The sequence below is a fragment of the Phasianus colchicus genome, chromosome Z (genome assembly GCF_987193195.1).
Source record: "Phasianus colchicus chromosome Z, bPhaCol1.hap1.1, whole genome shotgun sequence".
NCBI lineage: Eukaryota > Metazoa > Chordata > Aves > Galliformes > Phasianidae > Phasianus > Phasianus colchicus.
In genome coordinates this window covers 73324282-73341470 of record NC_143476.1, presented here as the reverse complement: position 1 = coordinate 73341470, position 17189 = coordinate 73324282, and the positions used below count along the sequence as shown (strand labels likewise).

General features: G+C 39.5%; 1 protein-coding gene across 2 annotated transcripts in view; it reads right to left on the bottom strand.

Annotated features, from left to right (window-relative positions):
• The window catches only part of PDE4D (phosphodiesterase 4D), a 390407-nt gene that overhangs the window by 339277 nt on the left and 33941 nt on the right, over positions 1-17189 (bottom strand). The window contains exon 1 of one of the 2 annotated variants that reach the window (XM_031605459.2): positions 1355-1702. The exons of the other annotated variant lie outside the window; for it this stretch is intronic. Within the exon in view, the coding sequence (XP_031461319.2) occupies positions 1355-1623 (269 nt within the window). The 5' untranslated portion in view covers positions 1624-1702. Of the gene's footprint in view, positions 1-1354; positions 1703-17189 lie in introns of those variants that run through there. 2 annotated transcript variants of the gene reach the window in all.

Below are 17189 nucleotides of genomic sequence, written 5' to 3'. Positions count from 1 at the left end.
AATGTACCATATACTAAGCTTGCTTGATTTGACTGATTTTTTTCTGTGGTATGTATCCACACTTAACTATACACTGACTCTAGACATCCTTCTCAATTAACCTTTATTGTTTATTATGCTGTATATATATGTTTTTTAATCAGTGACTAACCTTAATATTATAACATCATCTTCCGCTTATATGTGCTTGCTAGTATATTCTAATGTGCAGTACAAAAATACAGTTCAGCCACAAAAAACGTTCATTGTAAAGATGTAGAATACATACCTATCACATATCTGTGGTATAGATTTAATACAAGAAAAATGGAAATAAACTTGAATAACACGTGTCTATGTACTGCTTATAATGTGTGACTTTGAATATATTTCAGACCCCTCCACTCTTTATGTTACATATTTATTTCAAAAATACTGGGGATAAAATCTGACAAGAAAAAAGAAACAACAGAACACATTAAGATGTCAGGACCATTAAAGCAAACAGGCAAGTGTTATTGAGTTACAATAATCTGGTATGGATCATTTGGAAAAAAAAGAATAAATTAAGTAAAGAAATTATGCTGCTGTTTGGCAGGAAGTGGATGCAACAAAATGAAGTGGGGTTTGTTTGTTTGTTTGTTTGTTTTTAATATATATTTGATTACGAAGACATGGCTAAAGAATGATTGAGTTACCAAAAAAAAAAAACAAAAAAACCACACACACACACAAAAAAGTGCTACCTAACCATTTAACAAGGATTTCCCTTTTTGTCTTTCTGCTGTTTATCCTATAGCAACTATTTTAATAAGAAGTACTACTTCATATACAATCTATTCCCACCCATCTCTATCAAGTGCTTCTTAATTTGAACTCTGTTGAGAGATAAAGTTGTGTTATCCTGTTTTCAAGTTTAAGACAGATGAAGAAGAGGGGAGGAGGGGGGCATAAAGTAACTATAAATACACAAAATGTATTAAAAAAAAAAAAAAAGACTTCCTTATCATTCTAGCCTGAACAGCACAGAACCTTTCCTTCTGAAGACTCCATTTTTGGAGAAGGGGAAAAAGAGAATTATCTTCTAAAAAGAAAAGAAAAAAGAAAAACAAAGGAAAAAAAGGTAGCTTTGAAAAATCAAATACATGTTGGGTTTATTTTTTATTTTTTTACTTTATATTTGTTATCTAACTCACTATTTTAAACTTCAGATATGAAATGAACCTGAGTCACAAATTAGAACTATTAAACTGTCTCTTTCAGTCAGAGCGATTCATGCCTACGTCAAGCAAACACAAGCCCTGACACCAGGGAGAGAAATGCTCTATGCAGACAAGTTAGCCTGACATCTTGTAACGACCTGCTCAGTGCTTACCAGGTATGTGCCACAGTGAAACGCCGCTGCTTTGGTATGTTGCTGTTCAAAAGCATCCTGCGTAAAAGCCTGGGAGAGTTTCGAGGAGAAATAACTGGAGATAAGCGAGGAGAAGCAGATGAAGATTTCTTAGATGTCCCAGTTTTTTCATATTGCAAGAGGTTTTCCCTCAGAGTCTTCACAAGATCTTCATTTAACCACGGATTTTGACAATGTGAATTATCCACCTCAGGAACAGCCAGGGTGTCCGGGCTTGTCTGCTGAGCCATGCCTCCCAAGTAAGCTTGCTACTAAGGTCTGCTACAGCCCTATAATGGTTTGACTCCGTTCCAAGTCGCCTCCAAGGAACCACGCAGAGCTCTAGGCTCCTGCTCACACTATGCTGCTCTCAACATGGTGTTGCTGCCCTCAGCCTCTCTCTGCAGATTATGATCTACAAAAAAAAAAAAGTGAACTAACTCCTCCACAGAAACCTATTAAATATTACCACTCCTCTCGCAGTCCTCTTGCCAAAGATCACTTATTAGCTATCATAGCGAGTGCACACAGCCTTTTGTCGGAGCTATAAAGCTGCCTGTTAAACTATTGGAACTAATGCGCTGCAGCTGCTTGAGTAGCTTCTCGTTATGTACATAAAGTGTTGGAGGAGGGCTTAAGCATCAGATGCGTGCTCATTTGTTTGGTTTTTCTTTCTATTTGTCTATTCCTGAACCTTCAGGGAGGCCTGGAAGGAGGGGGGAATATCCTCTTTTATGTTTTTTGTTGTTGTTGTTTTTCCCCATAATCTACTGTATTTGTCATTCCCAATTATAAATGAAGACTACAAACTTTTACCTCAAGCTAACTATTAAATACTAAGACAATGTAAAAGGGTTCCAGTACTGCCTTCTCTTCCTTATCCCCATCCCAACAACAACAGTTTTATGACAACCACTTTTCAAATGCGTTTAGGAAAGGCTAATGCTGCTTTACACTTTCCAGAAATACAAAACAGACGTGATGTTAAAAGTTGCAAACAAACCAAAACCAGACTATAAGATATAGTATTGGTGCGATGAGATGTTCTTAATGCAGTGTATCATCACTACTTGAACTGTGAAAGTGTCTTTTTTACTGTTTGCTGCTGGTGAGGAAACTGTCTAATGTAATGAAAAGGGAACCTCTGAAATATAAAAAGCAGAAGTACTTGCATTTATTTCATCAATGCGTACTGCTATTAAATTTCATTTTAAAATAATTTAATTATACAAAGAAGATATCAGTGCACTTTTTTTTAATCCAAGAAAACCTTTTTCAGTCAATTCTTAGAGATGAGATTGTTGTTGCTTTAAGACTTATTTTTAATTAAATTAACTCATTCCAGCTATTCTGAAGGAGGAAATTTTTATTAATGTGCTCAGTTTTGTTGATGACTGATAGCAAAGACCTGTAATAACCAGTGGAAGGCTAATATTTACTTAAGCTTGCTGCATTCACTTTTACAGTGACAACAATAATATTTCAGTTATAAACATACTTCCTCTTCACTCTAAAGGAAGAGTCATCGCCTCTTTATGAAAGATTTCTTTTTAACGTCAGAGCATTGGTTGCATATTACTTTTGTTAGTAATATATATTTTTTCCTTCCCTTTATCTTACAATCCTTCTTTCCTTTATGAATAAGAATTTCATTTTACAAGCACATACAGCATCTAGGTTTTCAATGGAGTAAAGTTTCTTTGACCTCAATTATATTGCCACATGTGAAAGGCAGATGCTGTTACTGACATTGAGGTGAAATCAGAAATCCCATAAAAGCAGGCCTGTGCCAAAAAAGAAGAGGAATCACCTTTGTACTTAGCACTGAGGTCCGAAATCTTGAGAATTATAAAGAGAACACCAGAATGCCGGCAGAAGCAGGGCAGAACAGCAACTGAAAGGTTAATTTACATTAAGAATGACATTGCTATTAGGTGTGAGCCACATTATGTAGACAAGTTTAACTGTACTGTGTCATACGTGAAATTTGATAACAGCGTATTTACAAATTTAACTCAGTATTGGGCAGTGCCACAGAATTCAGAAAACACCATGCATTCCATTTTATCTATTTTTCTAGAATTTTATGTATCATTTAATTAGGGTTCGGTCATGGTTTTAACTGAAATAGAGTCAGTTTTCTTCACAGAGCCTTGTATGCTGCTGCTGTTTGGACTTTTGATGAAAACAATATTGTAAACACACAGATGTTTCAATTGTTGCTGAGCAGTGCTGCACCAGGGCAAGGACTTTTCAGCTTCTCACTCTGCCTTGCCAGAGTGGAGCGGAGGCTGCACAAGGAGATGGGAGGGGACAGAACCAGGAAAGCTGACTCAAACTGGCCAAAGGGATATGTCATACCAAATGTCATCATGCTGAATTGTAACAGTGGGGTAAAGATGAAGGAATGGTGGGGTGCTCAGAGAGTTGGTGTTTGTGTTCTCAGTGAACAGTTAGATGTGGTGAGTTCTGCTTTCCTATACAAAGTTGAGTACTTGCCAGCCAATGGGAAGCAGGGAATGAATTTCTTCTTTTGCTTTGCTTGTACATGGAGCTTTTGTTTTATCTAAGCTGTCCTTAATTCATGAGTTCTCTCAATTATACCTTTCCAGTTCTCTACCCCACCCCAAGTGAGGAAAAGGAGTGAGCAGCTATGGGGTGCTGAGCTTCTACTGGGGTAAAGTACGGCAGTGTGAAGATCAATACTGCCCAAATATAAAATAAGATCCAGATATAATTAAAACCTCAAAAACAAAATTTGAATTATGAAATTTAAACTGGAAATGGACTGGTGAAAAAAATTAACTGGATTAAATTGTAACTAACATGTAGCTGACATAATCTATTCCTTTTTCTTTGGAAGAACAGTATTCACAGCTCTGCTCTTCAACAAGTAGAATAAATATATAAATTCTGCTTATGGAGCATAATATAAGTGATTATTTTGTTTGCATGATGAACAAAAAATATTACTTGTACATAAGTCTGATCACTTTTTCAAACAATACAGTTTGCATAGTGAGACCTAGGCTATTTTATGCTATGAAATACTGCCATCTTATGTCTATTCCAAAGCATGGAGAGAGCTGTAGTAGCTTTCTTAAGCCAGAAATTGAGATCAGTGACATCAATAAGACTAACACTGATTTCAGTTCATAACTCAAGTTGGAATACATTACAGAGAAAATGATATTAGTATTAGTCCATAAATCCAGAGTCTCACCTCCCTTTTCTATAGTAGGACTAGAATTAAGGACCATTAGTTTGACATCTACCTCATAGGGTTTGGACTCAATCTCCTGAAGTCCCTTACAAACCCAGCAATTCTGTGATTCTGTGATTACAGGTATTTAGTGGATAGCCACATATTCAAAGAGGTAATATGGAACGTGTACAGAACAGCAAGCTAATACCTGTTAGCAGAAAATTTGAACACAGTCATTATAAGTAGCAACATTTACTTAAAAACTAACTGCTAGAAGAAATATGAATGCAGATATTGTGTTTCCCCAGACAGCTTTATCTGACATAAACGCACCTCTTCCTCCAAAGAGAAAGAAACAAAACGAAACAAAAAATTCCAGGACTGCTAAAAAAAAAAAATCTTCACATGATCAGAATCACAGGCTGTAGGTTTTTCAGTCAATATTAGATTGTATTTATTTGTTTATTTTTAAATACAGATGAGTATGGGTGGACTGTTCAGTGGATGAAGAACTAGCTGCAGGATCAAGTCCAGAGAGTGGTGGTCAATGGCTCAATGTCTGGATGGAGATCAGTGACAGGCGTCAATGCTGGGGCTGATATTCTTTAATATCTTCATCAGTGTACATCAAGTACACTCTCAGCAAGTTTGCTGATGACACCAAGCTGTGGGGTGTGGTTTGCACACTACAGGGTGTCTAGCTCCAGAGGGACCTAGGGGGATCTAAACAGACTTGAGCAGTGGGCCCAGGTGATCTTCATAAGATTCAATAAATCTGAGTGTAAGGTCTTGCATCTAGGTTGAGCCAATCCTTACTACCAATACAAGCTGAGGGAGGAAAGGACTAAGTGCAGCCCTGCCAAAAAAGACCTGGGGGTACTGGTGGATGGCAAGTTGTACATGAGCCAGCAATGTGCTCTCTCAGCCCAGAAAACCAACAGTATCCTGGGCTGCATCAAAAGATGTATGTCCAGCAGAATGAAAGAGGTGATCCTGACCCTCTGCTCTGTGCTGGTGAAGCTGCTCCTGGAGTACTGCATCCAGATGTGGAGAACTCAGTATAGGAGAGACATGGACCTGTTGGAGTGTGTCGAGAGGAGGACCACAAAAATGATCCAAGGGATGGAACACCTCTCCTACAAGGAGAGACTGACGGAGCTGGGGCTGTTCAGACAGGAGAAGAGAAGGCTGCAAGATGACCTCAGAGTGGTCTTTCAGTATCTGAAGGGAAGCTACAGGAAAGAGGGGGGCAGACTCTTTAGGAGAGACTATGGTGATCAAACAAGGGAAGATGGCTTCAAGCTTCAAAAGGGTAGATTTAGGTTGGATATAAAGAAAAAGTCTTTTACTGTGAAGGTGGTGAGGCACTGGAACAGGTTGCCCAGAGATGTGGTTGATTCCCCATCCCCAGAGACTTTCACGGTAAGGCAGAATCAGACCCTGGGCAACCTGATCTAGCAGTGGCTGGCCCTGTTCATTGCAGGGGAGTTGGACTAGATGACTTTTAAAGGTTCATTCCAACTCAAAGGATTCTCTGATTCTATGAGTTAGTCTTCTGGGCTCTTCCCCAGTTCTACAGTTGAGATCACTAAAATCACGCTGTGAAATTCTACCACAAATAAAAAAAATAAAATAAAATTACTTCTTCCAAAATAAGACATTTGAGAGCTCATATATATATCACATTTCCAAAAGCTAATGCTGATACTGCTTTAAGTGTACTTATATTTTGTGTTTCAACTGCACTGATTAAATTTTAATGTATTCTGAGTTAAATCTATTTTTCCAGATTTTGTTTAGTCTTAACTGCATAGGAAAAAGTTATATCCGTATCATATTTGGTATTACCTACTATGCTTTCAACAAAACAGCCTAAGGCTCATAAGAAAAAGAGAAAAATAGAATCTTCTTATAACAGACATTCAGTGTTACAAAACTGGAGAATAATCAATAACTTATATTCTCTTCCAGTTATCACAATCTTATATTTAAAACAAAAATAAAGCACTTTTCATAAACTTTGCTATAAAATATGCTCCTTACAATAAATAAATATCACAGGCTGAAAATGTTAAATCCTCTATTCATCATGAAGAACAGGAAAAGATAACTTCTGTAAGTACTACTGTAGTACAAAACTGATAGGACTTGATTTTTACATAAAAAAGAACAAACAAGGATAAAAATGTAATTTCCTACAAATAGAGTAGGATAAAGTAAATATAATTTTATAACTAATAACACTAACTATAAAATATGAGGTTATGTCTATTCTTATATTCATTAGGTATTAGATATTCATTAAACTATTTCTTATTAAAGCATAAATGGAGCTACTCACAAGGTACAGTAAAACTTTTTCACATAAAATTTGAAAAGTTATTGAAATATATAATCTGAGATCAAGAAGAGAATTCCGAACAAGTAGGAGCACAAGTAAAAGCACAAACTTCTGATGTGATACTTCTCTGAAAGCTAGTGGATCTGTATCGATGGATCACGGGAGAGTTCATTTTGGTAGGGACTTCAGGTGATAAGTCTTAAAGCAGGGCTAGTTGTGAGGTCAGGCCATGCTGAAGTACTTGAGCACCTCAGAATGGTGCAGAAGAAGTGGGAACGGAAAGTAGATAGTCAGAGTTGGTTGTGAAGAATGGATGCTATATAATGGCTTAATTCAGGCACTGGAATGGCCTGCCAAGGGAGGTGGTGGAGTCGCTGTCCCTGGCAGTGTTCAAGAGGCATCTGGACGAGGAGCTGCGAGATCTGGTTTAGTAGCTTGTGGTAGCAGTGGCAGTGTGAAGATGGTTGGACTAGATGATCTTATAGGTCGTTTCCAACCTTGTGATTCTATGATTCTATGATTCCATGATTCCCCAGAGTAAGCAACAGGTTCCCTAGGTTATAGTGTGGTAGAGACAAGCCGTAATACTAGATAAAATAGAAAACAGGAATATGTGATGACGCAATAATTCTCATCTAGGAAATGAGGTTAAGGTGTGAATTGCAGAGCACTGCAGTAAAGAAAGAAAATAAAGATTAAAAAAGGATAAAATAATAATAATTAGTAAGTGAGAAAATTCAATAAAATGACATTTCTCATATCATTTTCATACCTACCAATCACCACATTCTCAATGACGTGTGGATTTTCCAAGCTCAAGATAGTGCTTATCAAACTTTTTCCATCCCAATAGTCAGGTAGATAGACGTATACAAATTTAATTTCAGAATGAGAAGAGAATGAAGAAACAGCAGCATGTTATGACTGAAGTTAGATATCAGCAACATCAATGAAACATTTGCCATCCATTAAAATTTTGGAGCACTTTATTCCTGAGATAATAAAAACTATTTTCATAGTTTCAGCTCAGATTTATCTTACAATTTAAATAAAGTGGGATTGTATTTTTTTTTTAATGTTATCACAACTCTACAAAAATGAAGTGCTTTTCAATTGTTTATTTCCCCAGATGAGCTGCTAGATTTCTGCTTTATCTTTTCTGTGCACGCCATAATCAATACAGATAAGTGAACACTGAGCATATGACATGAAAGAGAACAAGCACATAGAACAGCTACTTTCTAAAGCATGGCCAGATATAAGTCTAAGATTTTAAATTCATGCTCAGTTCAGCAGTATTTTATGTAGATGTCACAGAAAATGTTTATACGTATACTTCTGAAATAGCTAAATCAAATACATATTCATAGTGTATTTCTGACAGTTGAAAACTGAAATTCCCTCCAAATCTTCACAAGATTCTACAGTTCCTTCTATAATTCATGCTGCTATGAAGAACTAATGCTGTTTTTAGAGTGTTATTTGTTTCTGAAATAAAATCCTATGGTCCCGCTTGACCAACTTGATCTCCTTCTATGATCTAGTGACCTGCCTGGCGGATGACGGAAAGGCTGTTGATGTAGTCTACCTAGACTTCAGCAAGGCCTTTGACACTGTCTCCCACAGTACTCTCCTGCAGAAGCTGGCAGTCCGTGGCTTGGACAGGTACACTCTTGGCTGGGTAAGGAACTGGCTGGAGCGCCGGGCCCAGAGAGTGGTGGTCAATGGAGCTAAATCCAGCTGGCGACCAGTCATGAGTGGTGTTCCCCAAGGATCGGTGCTGGGGCCTGTCCTCTTCAATATCTTTATTGATGACCTGGATGAGGGCATTGAGTGCACCCTCAGTAAGTCTGCAGATGACACCAAGTTGGCTGGAAGTGTCGATCTGCCTGGGGGTAGCGAGGCCCTACAGAGGGATCTGGACAGGCTGGATAGCTGGGCTGAAGCCAATGGGATGAGGTTTGATAAGGCCAAATGCCGGGTCCTGCACTTTGGCCACAGCAACCCCAAGCAACGCTACAGGCTTGGGGCAGAGTGGCTAGAAGACTGTGTAGAAGAAATGGACCTGGGGGTGTTGGTTGACGCTCGGTTGAACATGAGCCAGCAGTGTGCATGGGTGGCCAAGAAGGCCAATGGCATCCTGGCTTGTATCAGAAGTAATGTGACCAGCAGGAATAGGGAAGTAATTGTTCCCCTGTACTCAGCTCTGGTGAGGCTGCACCTTGAGTACTGTGTCCAGTTCTGGGCCCCTCACTGCAAGAAAGACATTGAGGCCCTGGAGCGTGTTCAAAGAAGGGCAACAAAGCTGGTGAGGGGTCTGGAGCACAGGCCTTATGAGGAGCGGCTGAGGGAGCTGGGATTGTTCAGTCTGGAGAAGAGGAGGCTCAGGGGAGACCTTATTGCTCTCTATAACTACCTGAAGGGAGGTTGTAGTGAGCTGGGGGTCGGCCTCTTCTCTCGTATAACCGGTGATAGGACTAGAGGGAACGGTTTTAAGCTGCGCCAGGGAAGATGCAGGCTGGATATTAGGAAATACTACTTCTCTGAAAGGGTGGTCAGGCATTGGAATGGGCTGCCGAGGGAGGTGGTGGAGTCCCCTTCCCTGGAGGTGTTCAAGGAACATTTGGATGTTGTGTTGAGGGATATGGTTTAGTGAGAACCATAGGTGGATGGTTGGACTGGATGATCTTATAGGTCTTTTCCAACCTTAGTGATTCTGTGATTCTGTGATTCTGTGAATTGAGCACTGTTGGAAGTGATCCACTGTTCTGTAACTTCTGAAGTGAATTAACTGTCAAAGAAATAGAACTAAAAAAACTCATTCACATACAGGTATACTACAACTACAACAAAGAAATGGGAGGAACAGGGTTCTCAAGAGCAATATGCTTAGTATTTTGTTATAAGTGAAAAAGATCTATCAACATGGCATAGAACAGCCTGAAGATTTTGCTCTAACAAGATCAGATGTTCCTCAGCGTAAAGGTATTAAAAAAAAATACTTTGAAAGCTAGTGGATCATATTCATATACATTCAGTATATTGAAGAGATATCATTAGAAAGCACTCGTAACAAAATCCTGTTTGACTAAACAAAAAAAGCAGTCACTACTTGAAAATAAAAGTTTTAGCATACCAATTGTTGAAAAAAAATCACCTCAAATGCCAAATAAGAATAAACATAACAGCAATTGTGTAATGAAAATATTTCCTGGAGTAGGATTAAGGGAAATGGATGTACTTTTACACAACTACATTAAAGAATGGAGAGGAGTATTTGGCAAAATTCCTGCCATTAAAACACAACAACACAACAAGGACATTTCTGAGCGGTCAGAGACAAGAATGGAGAGTTGACTCAACAAGGAATCTGTACCATCTGTTATATTCCAACCAACATGTTATTTTAACCACATGCTAAAAGCTGGGATGAATTCAAAGAAATATTTATAAAATCTAAAGTCGTCCAAAAATAACAATTAAAAAAAAAAAAAGAATAGAAGTTTACAATAAGTTCCTAAGACTAATTCACTGTCTGCAGATGAGCTATTATTTGATGGCAAAAAAATAAGTGCATTAAAAGACAAATCACAGCTAATGAGAAAGCATGAATATTACAGGATGTTTCAAAATTCTGAGACTACTATGTAAGCGGTTGACTTTACAAGGGATTCAATTCAAGCTTGTTCCTTTAAATTATTCGTTCCTGCTAAAAAATTTTGAGTAGATAAAGAAAATACACCTTTTAAGAACTCATTCAAATAATTCATTGAAAGCCACTTCAGTGTCTTTTCTATGTATTTTAAAGTTGTAACTTGACACATCTTAAGAATTGGAATTTAAACAGCACAAAGTATTTGCTTCTACAATGTGACTGAGAATTAACAAAGACAGTTCTTAGCCAGGAATAAACTAGCAACAGAAGCCAGAATACAAAGCACAGTATGAAAAACTGATATATAACTAATGCCTTAAAAGAAAACCTCTTTTCTTCCATATATGTCCTTGATCCATCCATTATCAACTAACTGCTCCTAAGGGAATCATAGAATCACAGAATGGTCTGGGTTTCAAAGGACCTCAAAGATAATCTAGTTTCAACACCCTGTGACATGGGCAGAGCATCCAACCACTAGACCAGGCTGCCCAGAGCCACATCCAGCCTCGCCTTGAATGCTTCCAGGGATGGGGCATCCACAACTCTCTGGGCAACCCATTCCAGGGAAGATGAATCTCTAAATAACAGTAGGTTGAGAAATGATCTAACAATACAGCCAACATGCACCACAGAGTAAATGTGCATTCAGATAAACACTCAAAGGAAAATCATAGAATCATATCAAAATCAAAGGGTTAACAAAAGAAAAAGAATATGTTGGAAGGGACACATGAACAAGGAGAAGGGAAGGGAACTAGAAGAACTAAAAGGGAACTAGAAGGGAAGAACTAGAAGGGAAGAAGAACACAGAACTAGAAGGGCCTAAGGTTTATGAAATAGCAGTGATGGTGTAAGATAAAGAACAGTACAGAAATGTTAGTTCTGCTGATTTTGATAATTGATCAGCTAGGTCTCTGGAAACTTTATAACTCAAAGGAAATCGAAACTCTAGTGAGATATTTGTGTTGTTGTCTATAGATTATGAATGTCACTATGCTGACAGAGAGAATCTAATTTGCAGTTATATGATTATATGATCCCACCTGTCCACACAGCCACAATTCTCATCTTCCATCCTTTCTCCCGGCCTTGACAAATACACTTTTGCCAGCAATGTAAAACACTGCTGCCCAGAATAATTTCCCTAGCCAATCATTTTGATATGACACTCTACTCAATTTTATATGTCTCTGCTCCTGATTTTGCTGACACAAACTGCCTGCCTTGGCTTTTAGAAGTCTTCTCTGGCTCTTCTTTTTTTTTTTTTTCTTTTTTCTTTTCCCAACTTGCTGAAATGTCTATTTCCACTTACAATATCCATTTCCTCCAGCCCTCTGTCATTACTAAATGCCTTCAACCTGTCTTCAAGTTAGTCCTTCTCTTAATGGATGTTGCCTATAAACGTCTGCAAACTTTATCTCATTATCTAACTTCAAAAAAAACCTTACTAGCAGTGATTTAGAACCTGTCAACTCAGATACAGAAAACAATAATTTTTGTAGCAATGCACTCCCTTTAAAATCTTTCTACCAGTCTGCAACTTGTTGATTTAATCTGCAGTGTCTCTTTGGCAAGTAATGTTAGTTTAGAGATCATGGAGGCATACAAAGACTGCTCTGAAAGTAATGATACCTGTTTTTTATTATTCTGGCCCATGATATCAGAAGCAGATACTGGATGGTATGGCAGTAAAGGTTAAACCTTCCCACCAATATCCCATTATATTTTGTTATTGTGTGACTCATGGCAGCAGAGGGGCAGTTTGACAAAATGCTGTCTATCGTGGAAGTGCGAATTCAGTTTGTCACTGAATTCCTTCATGTGGAAAAAACTCTACCCACTGATATTCATCGACACTTGCTTAGCATCTAGAGACTGAATAGTGGATATGAGAACAGCGAAGTTGTAGGTGGTACATTTCAGCAGTGGAGACAGCAACAGTGGGTCACCTCTGTGGTGCAGATTATTAAGAGTATGACATTGCACACTTTTGCTCATCACTGGCAAAAAATGCAAAGCTAATTGCAGTACCTGCATTGAAAAAGAACGTTTTGCAGCTGAGAATTTTCTCTAACGAATACTGTTACTGTGCTCTTGTATCTGTAGTAGTTTCCATGGGGAAAAAAAAATAAATAGGAAGCATTACTTTCAGAACAATCTACTTAGAGTGGCATGAGTTGGAAGAGACTATAAAGATCACCCAGTTCTGACCCCCTGCCACGAGCAGGGCTGCCTAGGGCCCCATTTAACCTGGCTTTGAACACCTGCAGGGATGGGACACCCACAGCTTGTCTGGGCAGTCTGTGCCAGTGTCTAACCACCCTCAGAGTAAATAATTTCTTCTGACATCTAATCTAATTCCCCCTTCTTTTAAGCCAATGGCATCCTTGAAATCTTTTCTCCTTATCACTATCAGATGACTTTAAAAGTCCCTTTCCTTCCTATTTGTGAGGTCTCTTTAAGAAGGGACAGCCATAGTGAGGTCTCCCTAGAGCTTGCTCTAATCTAGTCTGAACAAAACAGCCTTTGTTCAAAGGAAAGTTGCTCCAGCCCTCTAATCATCTTCATGCCTCTCCTCTGGATCTGATCCAACATCTCCACGTTTCTTAAGTTGGGGGCCCTAGGTCTGGATGCTGTACTCCAGGTAAGGCCTCAGGAGGGCAGAGCAGAGCGGGGAAGACACTTCCTGCACACTGCTGGCCAGCCCTTTTTTAATCAGCCCAGGATACTGTTGGTAATCTGGGCTGCAAGTACACTGCTGGCTCATGTCTGGCTTTTCATCCTTCAGAACCTGCAGGTCCTTGCCTGCAAGGCTGCTCCGAGTTCTCCCCCAGAGAGAATACATACCTGGGACTGCCATTGCTGTGGGCTTTGTTGAATTTCATTAGGTTCTCTTGGGCTCATTTTTCAAGTCTTTCCAGATCCTTCTGTATGATATCCCTTCCTTCTACTGTGTCAACTGCACCACTCATCTTGGTGTCATTAGCGAACTTGCTGAGAGCACACTCAATTTCACTGTCAATGTTATTGATAATAATATTGAAGAGCACTGGTGACAAGATAGACCTGTGGGGGACATCACTTGTCACCAGCCTCCATCTGGACTAAGAGCCATTGACCACAGTTTTCTGGCTTTGACCATCCAACCAATTCTTTATCCACCGGACAGTCCAACCTTCAACTGCATCTCTCCAATTTGGGGTAAGGATGTGGTGAGAGACCATGTCAAAGGCCTTGCACAAGTCCATGTGGATGACATCAGTTGCCCTTTCTTCATCCACCGATGACATCACTCCATCATAGAAAGCCACCTCATTGATGTGGTACAATCTGCCCTTGGTGAAGACATGATAGCTGTCAAAGGTCACCTCATCTTGCATGTACCTTAATGTATCTTCCAGAATGATCTGCCCATGATCTGTACAGACATGATATTCACCAGCCTGTAGTTTCCCAGATCTTTCTTTCTCCTTTTCTTACAGTGACAGTGATCTTTCCCTTTTTCCAGTAAATAGGCAGATCACATGACAGCCACAGCTTTTTTAATATGATGAAGAGTGGTTTGGCAACCACATCAGCCAGATCCTACAGGACCCTGGGATGCACATGACTGAGCCCCATAGGCTTGTATACATTCTGTCTCATCAGATGGTCTTAAACATACTCTTTGCTTATCCTGGTAGGGATTTTGCAACCCCACCTAGAGGTTCAAGGACAGATATACTGATGTTTGCTAATAAGTATAGTTTAGAGCTTGAGATAGTAAAGTTTAGGACTACAGCAAGCACATAATGAAGCTACATAAAAAATGAGCAAAACATGACAGTAAAAAAATAAATTTTCTGGAGTGTTTGAAAACCTAAGCCCGTGGTTCCATTAATATCCAACAAAATTTAATGATCTGTAAGTTATAAATAAAAATATGAATTTCAGTTACCATCAGTTACTAGTCGATGCTACATACAAAGCTAGCAATAAGAAAATGCTCCAAATTTACAAAGTTGGATGCCTGTAAACGTCTGTTAAAATACAAGTAGAAATTCCCCCTCTAGTGGATTTCAGGAAGAATTGCAGAGTTATAACAAAGCAATCAGAGTATCAAAAGAGGTTTTTTTTATTATTTGTTACTTGGCTTTTTAATAAGATTATTTAATATTTACCCTAATGCAGTACTTCTGAGACATACACAAGTACTGTAGCCTGACTAGGCAGCTTCAATACAGACTAAAAATTTTCAATAAGCAGCTTAGAAATATAACAAGAAAAACAGTGAACAAAGGGGTAACACCGAGGCAAAGAAAAAATATAAGGAAATAATTTTTCACCATGTAGAACAGTGGTTTGTACACAGCAGTGACAAGATTTTGAGCAAAGTGCATTCAAGGAAAGTTTTAAGTATTTCAACGAAATATCCACAGAACATCTACCTAATAGGGAGGAAAATTTTCTTGTTAGAAATCTAAGGCAATAGGGAGAGGAGGGGAGGGGAGGGGGTAAGGGAGGAAAGGGGAGAGGGGAGGGGGTAGGGGAGGGAATCGGAGAGGGAAGGGGAAAGGGGAGGGGAGGGGACCGGAAAGGGGACGGGAGGGAAAGGGAGGGGAGGGGAGGGGAGGGGAGGGGAGGGGAGGGGAGGGGAGGGGAGGGGAGGGGAGGGGAGGGGAGGGGAGGGGAGGGGAGGGGAGGGGAGGGGAGGGGAGGGGAGGGGAGGGGAGGAGAGGAGAGGAGAGGAGAGGAGAGGAGAGGAGAGGAGAGGAGAGGAGAGGAGAGGAGAGGAGAGGAGAGGAGAGGAGAGGAGAGGAGAGGAGAGGAGAGGAGAGGAGAGGAGAGGAGAGGAGAGGAGAGGAGAGGAGAGGAGAGGAGAGGAGAGGAGAGGAGAGGAGAGGAGAGGGGAGACAATTTTAAAGCCTAGACTTACAAAAGCTAACACAGAATGTCAGGATTTAGTTTAAAATATTTGCACTACAATGGGAAAGTCTGTATCTCTAAGGTTTTATTCAGCTTGGAAGAATTTAGTACTTAATTTTCTAGAAAGCCAACAGTTACAAGTAGTGTTAGAATTTTGATTCTGGAGAGCTTCAGACACTTGTGTATTCTGGTCAGTTCCAGACTCTTCTCTCCTCCCCTGTCCACAAACACACATTATCACAAAGCTACTCCCTCTCTCTTCACCATTCTATTCATAATTTTAGGTTAATTTCACTCCTTTCCCTACTCCAAATTTCCATGCTGCAGCTGCTGCTTCCCTAATAATTTTTCTGCCTTCTGAGCATAACCAGAAATTACAACCTACAGTCTGGATGAAGGGAGGCACAGCTGCAAGTCCTACAGCCTGGAACAAGAGAGAAGCTGGACTTGATTAAAAATGTGATCCATGGTTTGGAGTGGAGGAAGCAAAACTGAAATTACAACTGGCAGGTTTAGCTCAATATATTCTAAGAAACAATGGCAGGCCAAAAAAAAAAAAAAAAAAAGTGGTTATCAAAGAAAATCAAATACTAGAAGAGGATAAAATTAAACACAGAAATACATGGTAATCCAAAATGCTTGGGAATGCAGAGCGTAAGTCAAATGTAATTAATTCAGCCACATCTTCTCCAGAATGACCAGTAATGTTTCATCCTAATTGAACCATATCTGCTTTTTTACTCATCAGTAAAAAAAACCATTTTGTCAATACTGTACATCTGAAAGGGCAAAATTTGTACATTTCATTGTTCAGAAATCAGAGTCCTTTCAATCATGCTACACTGACAAACACTGAGTAAGTTGAACGCTCATTTTTTTCCTCTTAATAGACTAATCAGTTTACAGAGGTTCATTCTTTGTTCAGGTGATGAGATTGAAAGCAACATAGGTATCATTTCCAGACACAAGGTGACTAGAGGGTGGGAGGAATTACATAACAGCTATAGGACAGGAAAAGCTCAGGCACAAAGCTGAAACTGAGAAATGTGCTTCCAGCTGAGCTCCCCTTAGTGTATGTTAAGCACAACATGGCAAATGCAGTCGCTGCAGAGCTGAGCCAATCGGGTATGTGTGGCACATAGGATCTCAGAGTGGAAAAAAAGCCATGGGACATGAAGAACTAACATGCCTTAGAAATGTTTTTGTTCTTCTCATCTTGCTTTGCACTGAGCTTAGCAATTTTGCTTCAGCACTGACCATGTACTTCATCTGTGATCAAATATAATTTGAACAACTTTCCTTATCAATGGCATCTGTGAAAATTCCTTCTGAATGATAAAAATTCCTTCCATTTTTTTTTCAGGCACATTGGGTCATGAATACTCTCAATATGATACCTCCTTTTCCACTTTACCTCTGGTCTGCTATTACATTTGAGTCTTCTATACCTGCAGTAGAGAACTGTTGCCAGTGACAGTACTATACTGCATCAGTTGATACACTGGAAGGCAGGGCAGGTCTTCGAGAAATAAACAGACTGGAACAATGAGCAGGCAAGAATATCACAGTGAGTGTTCAACCTGTTCCTCTGTTACAGAGGGGCGGAATCTGCTCCTCTCACCCACACCTAGAATTTCAGGGTCCTGGCAGATATGGGCGGACTGACCACCAGTAAAGTACGAGGCAAAGCAGTCACTGAGTACCTCAG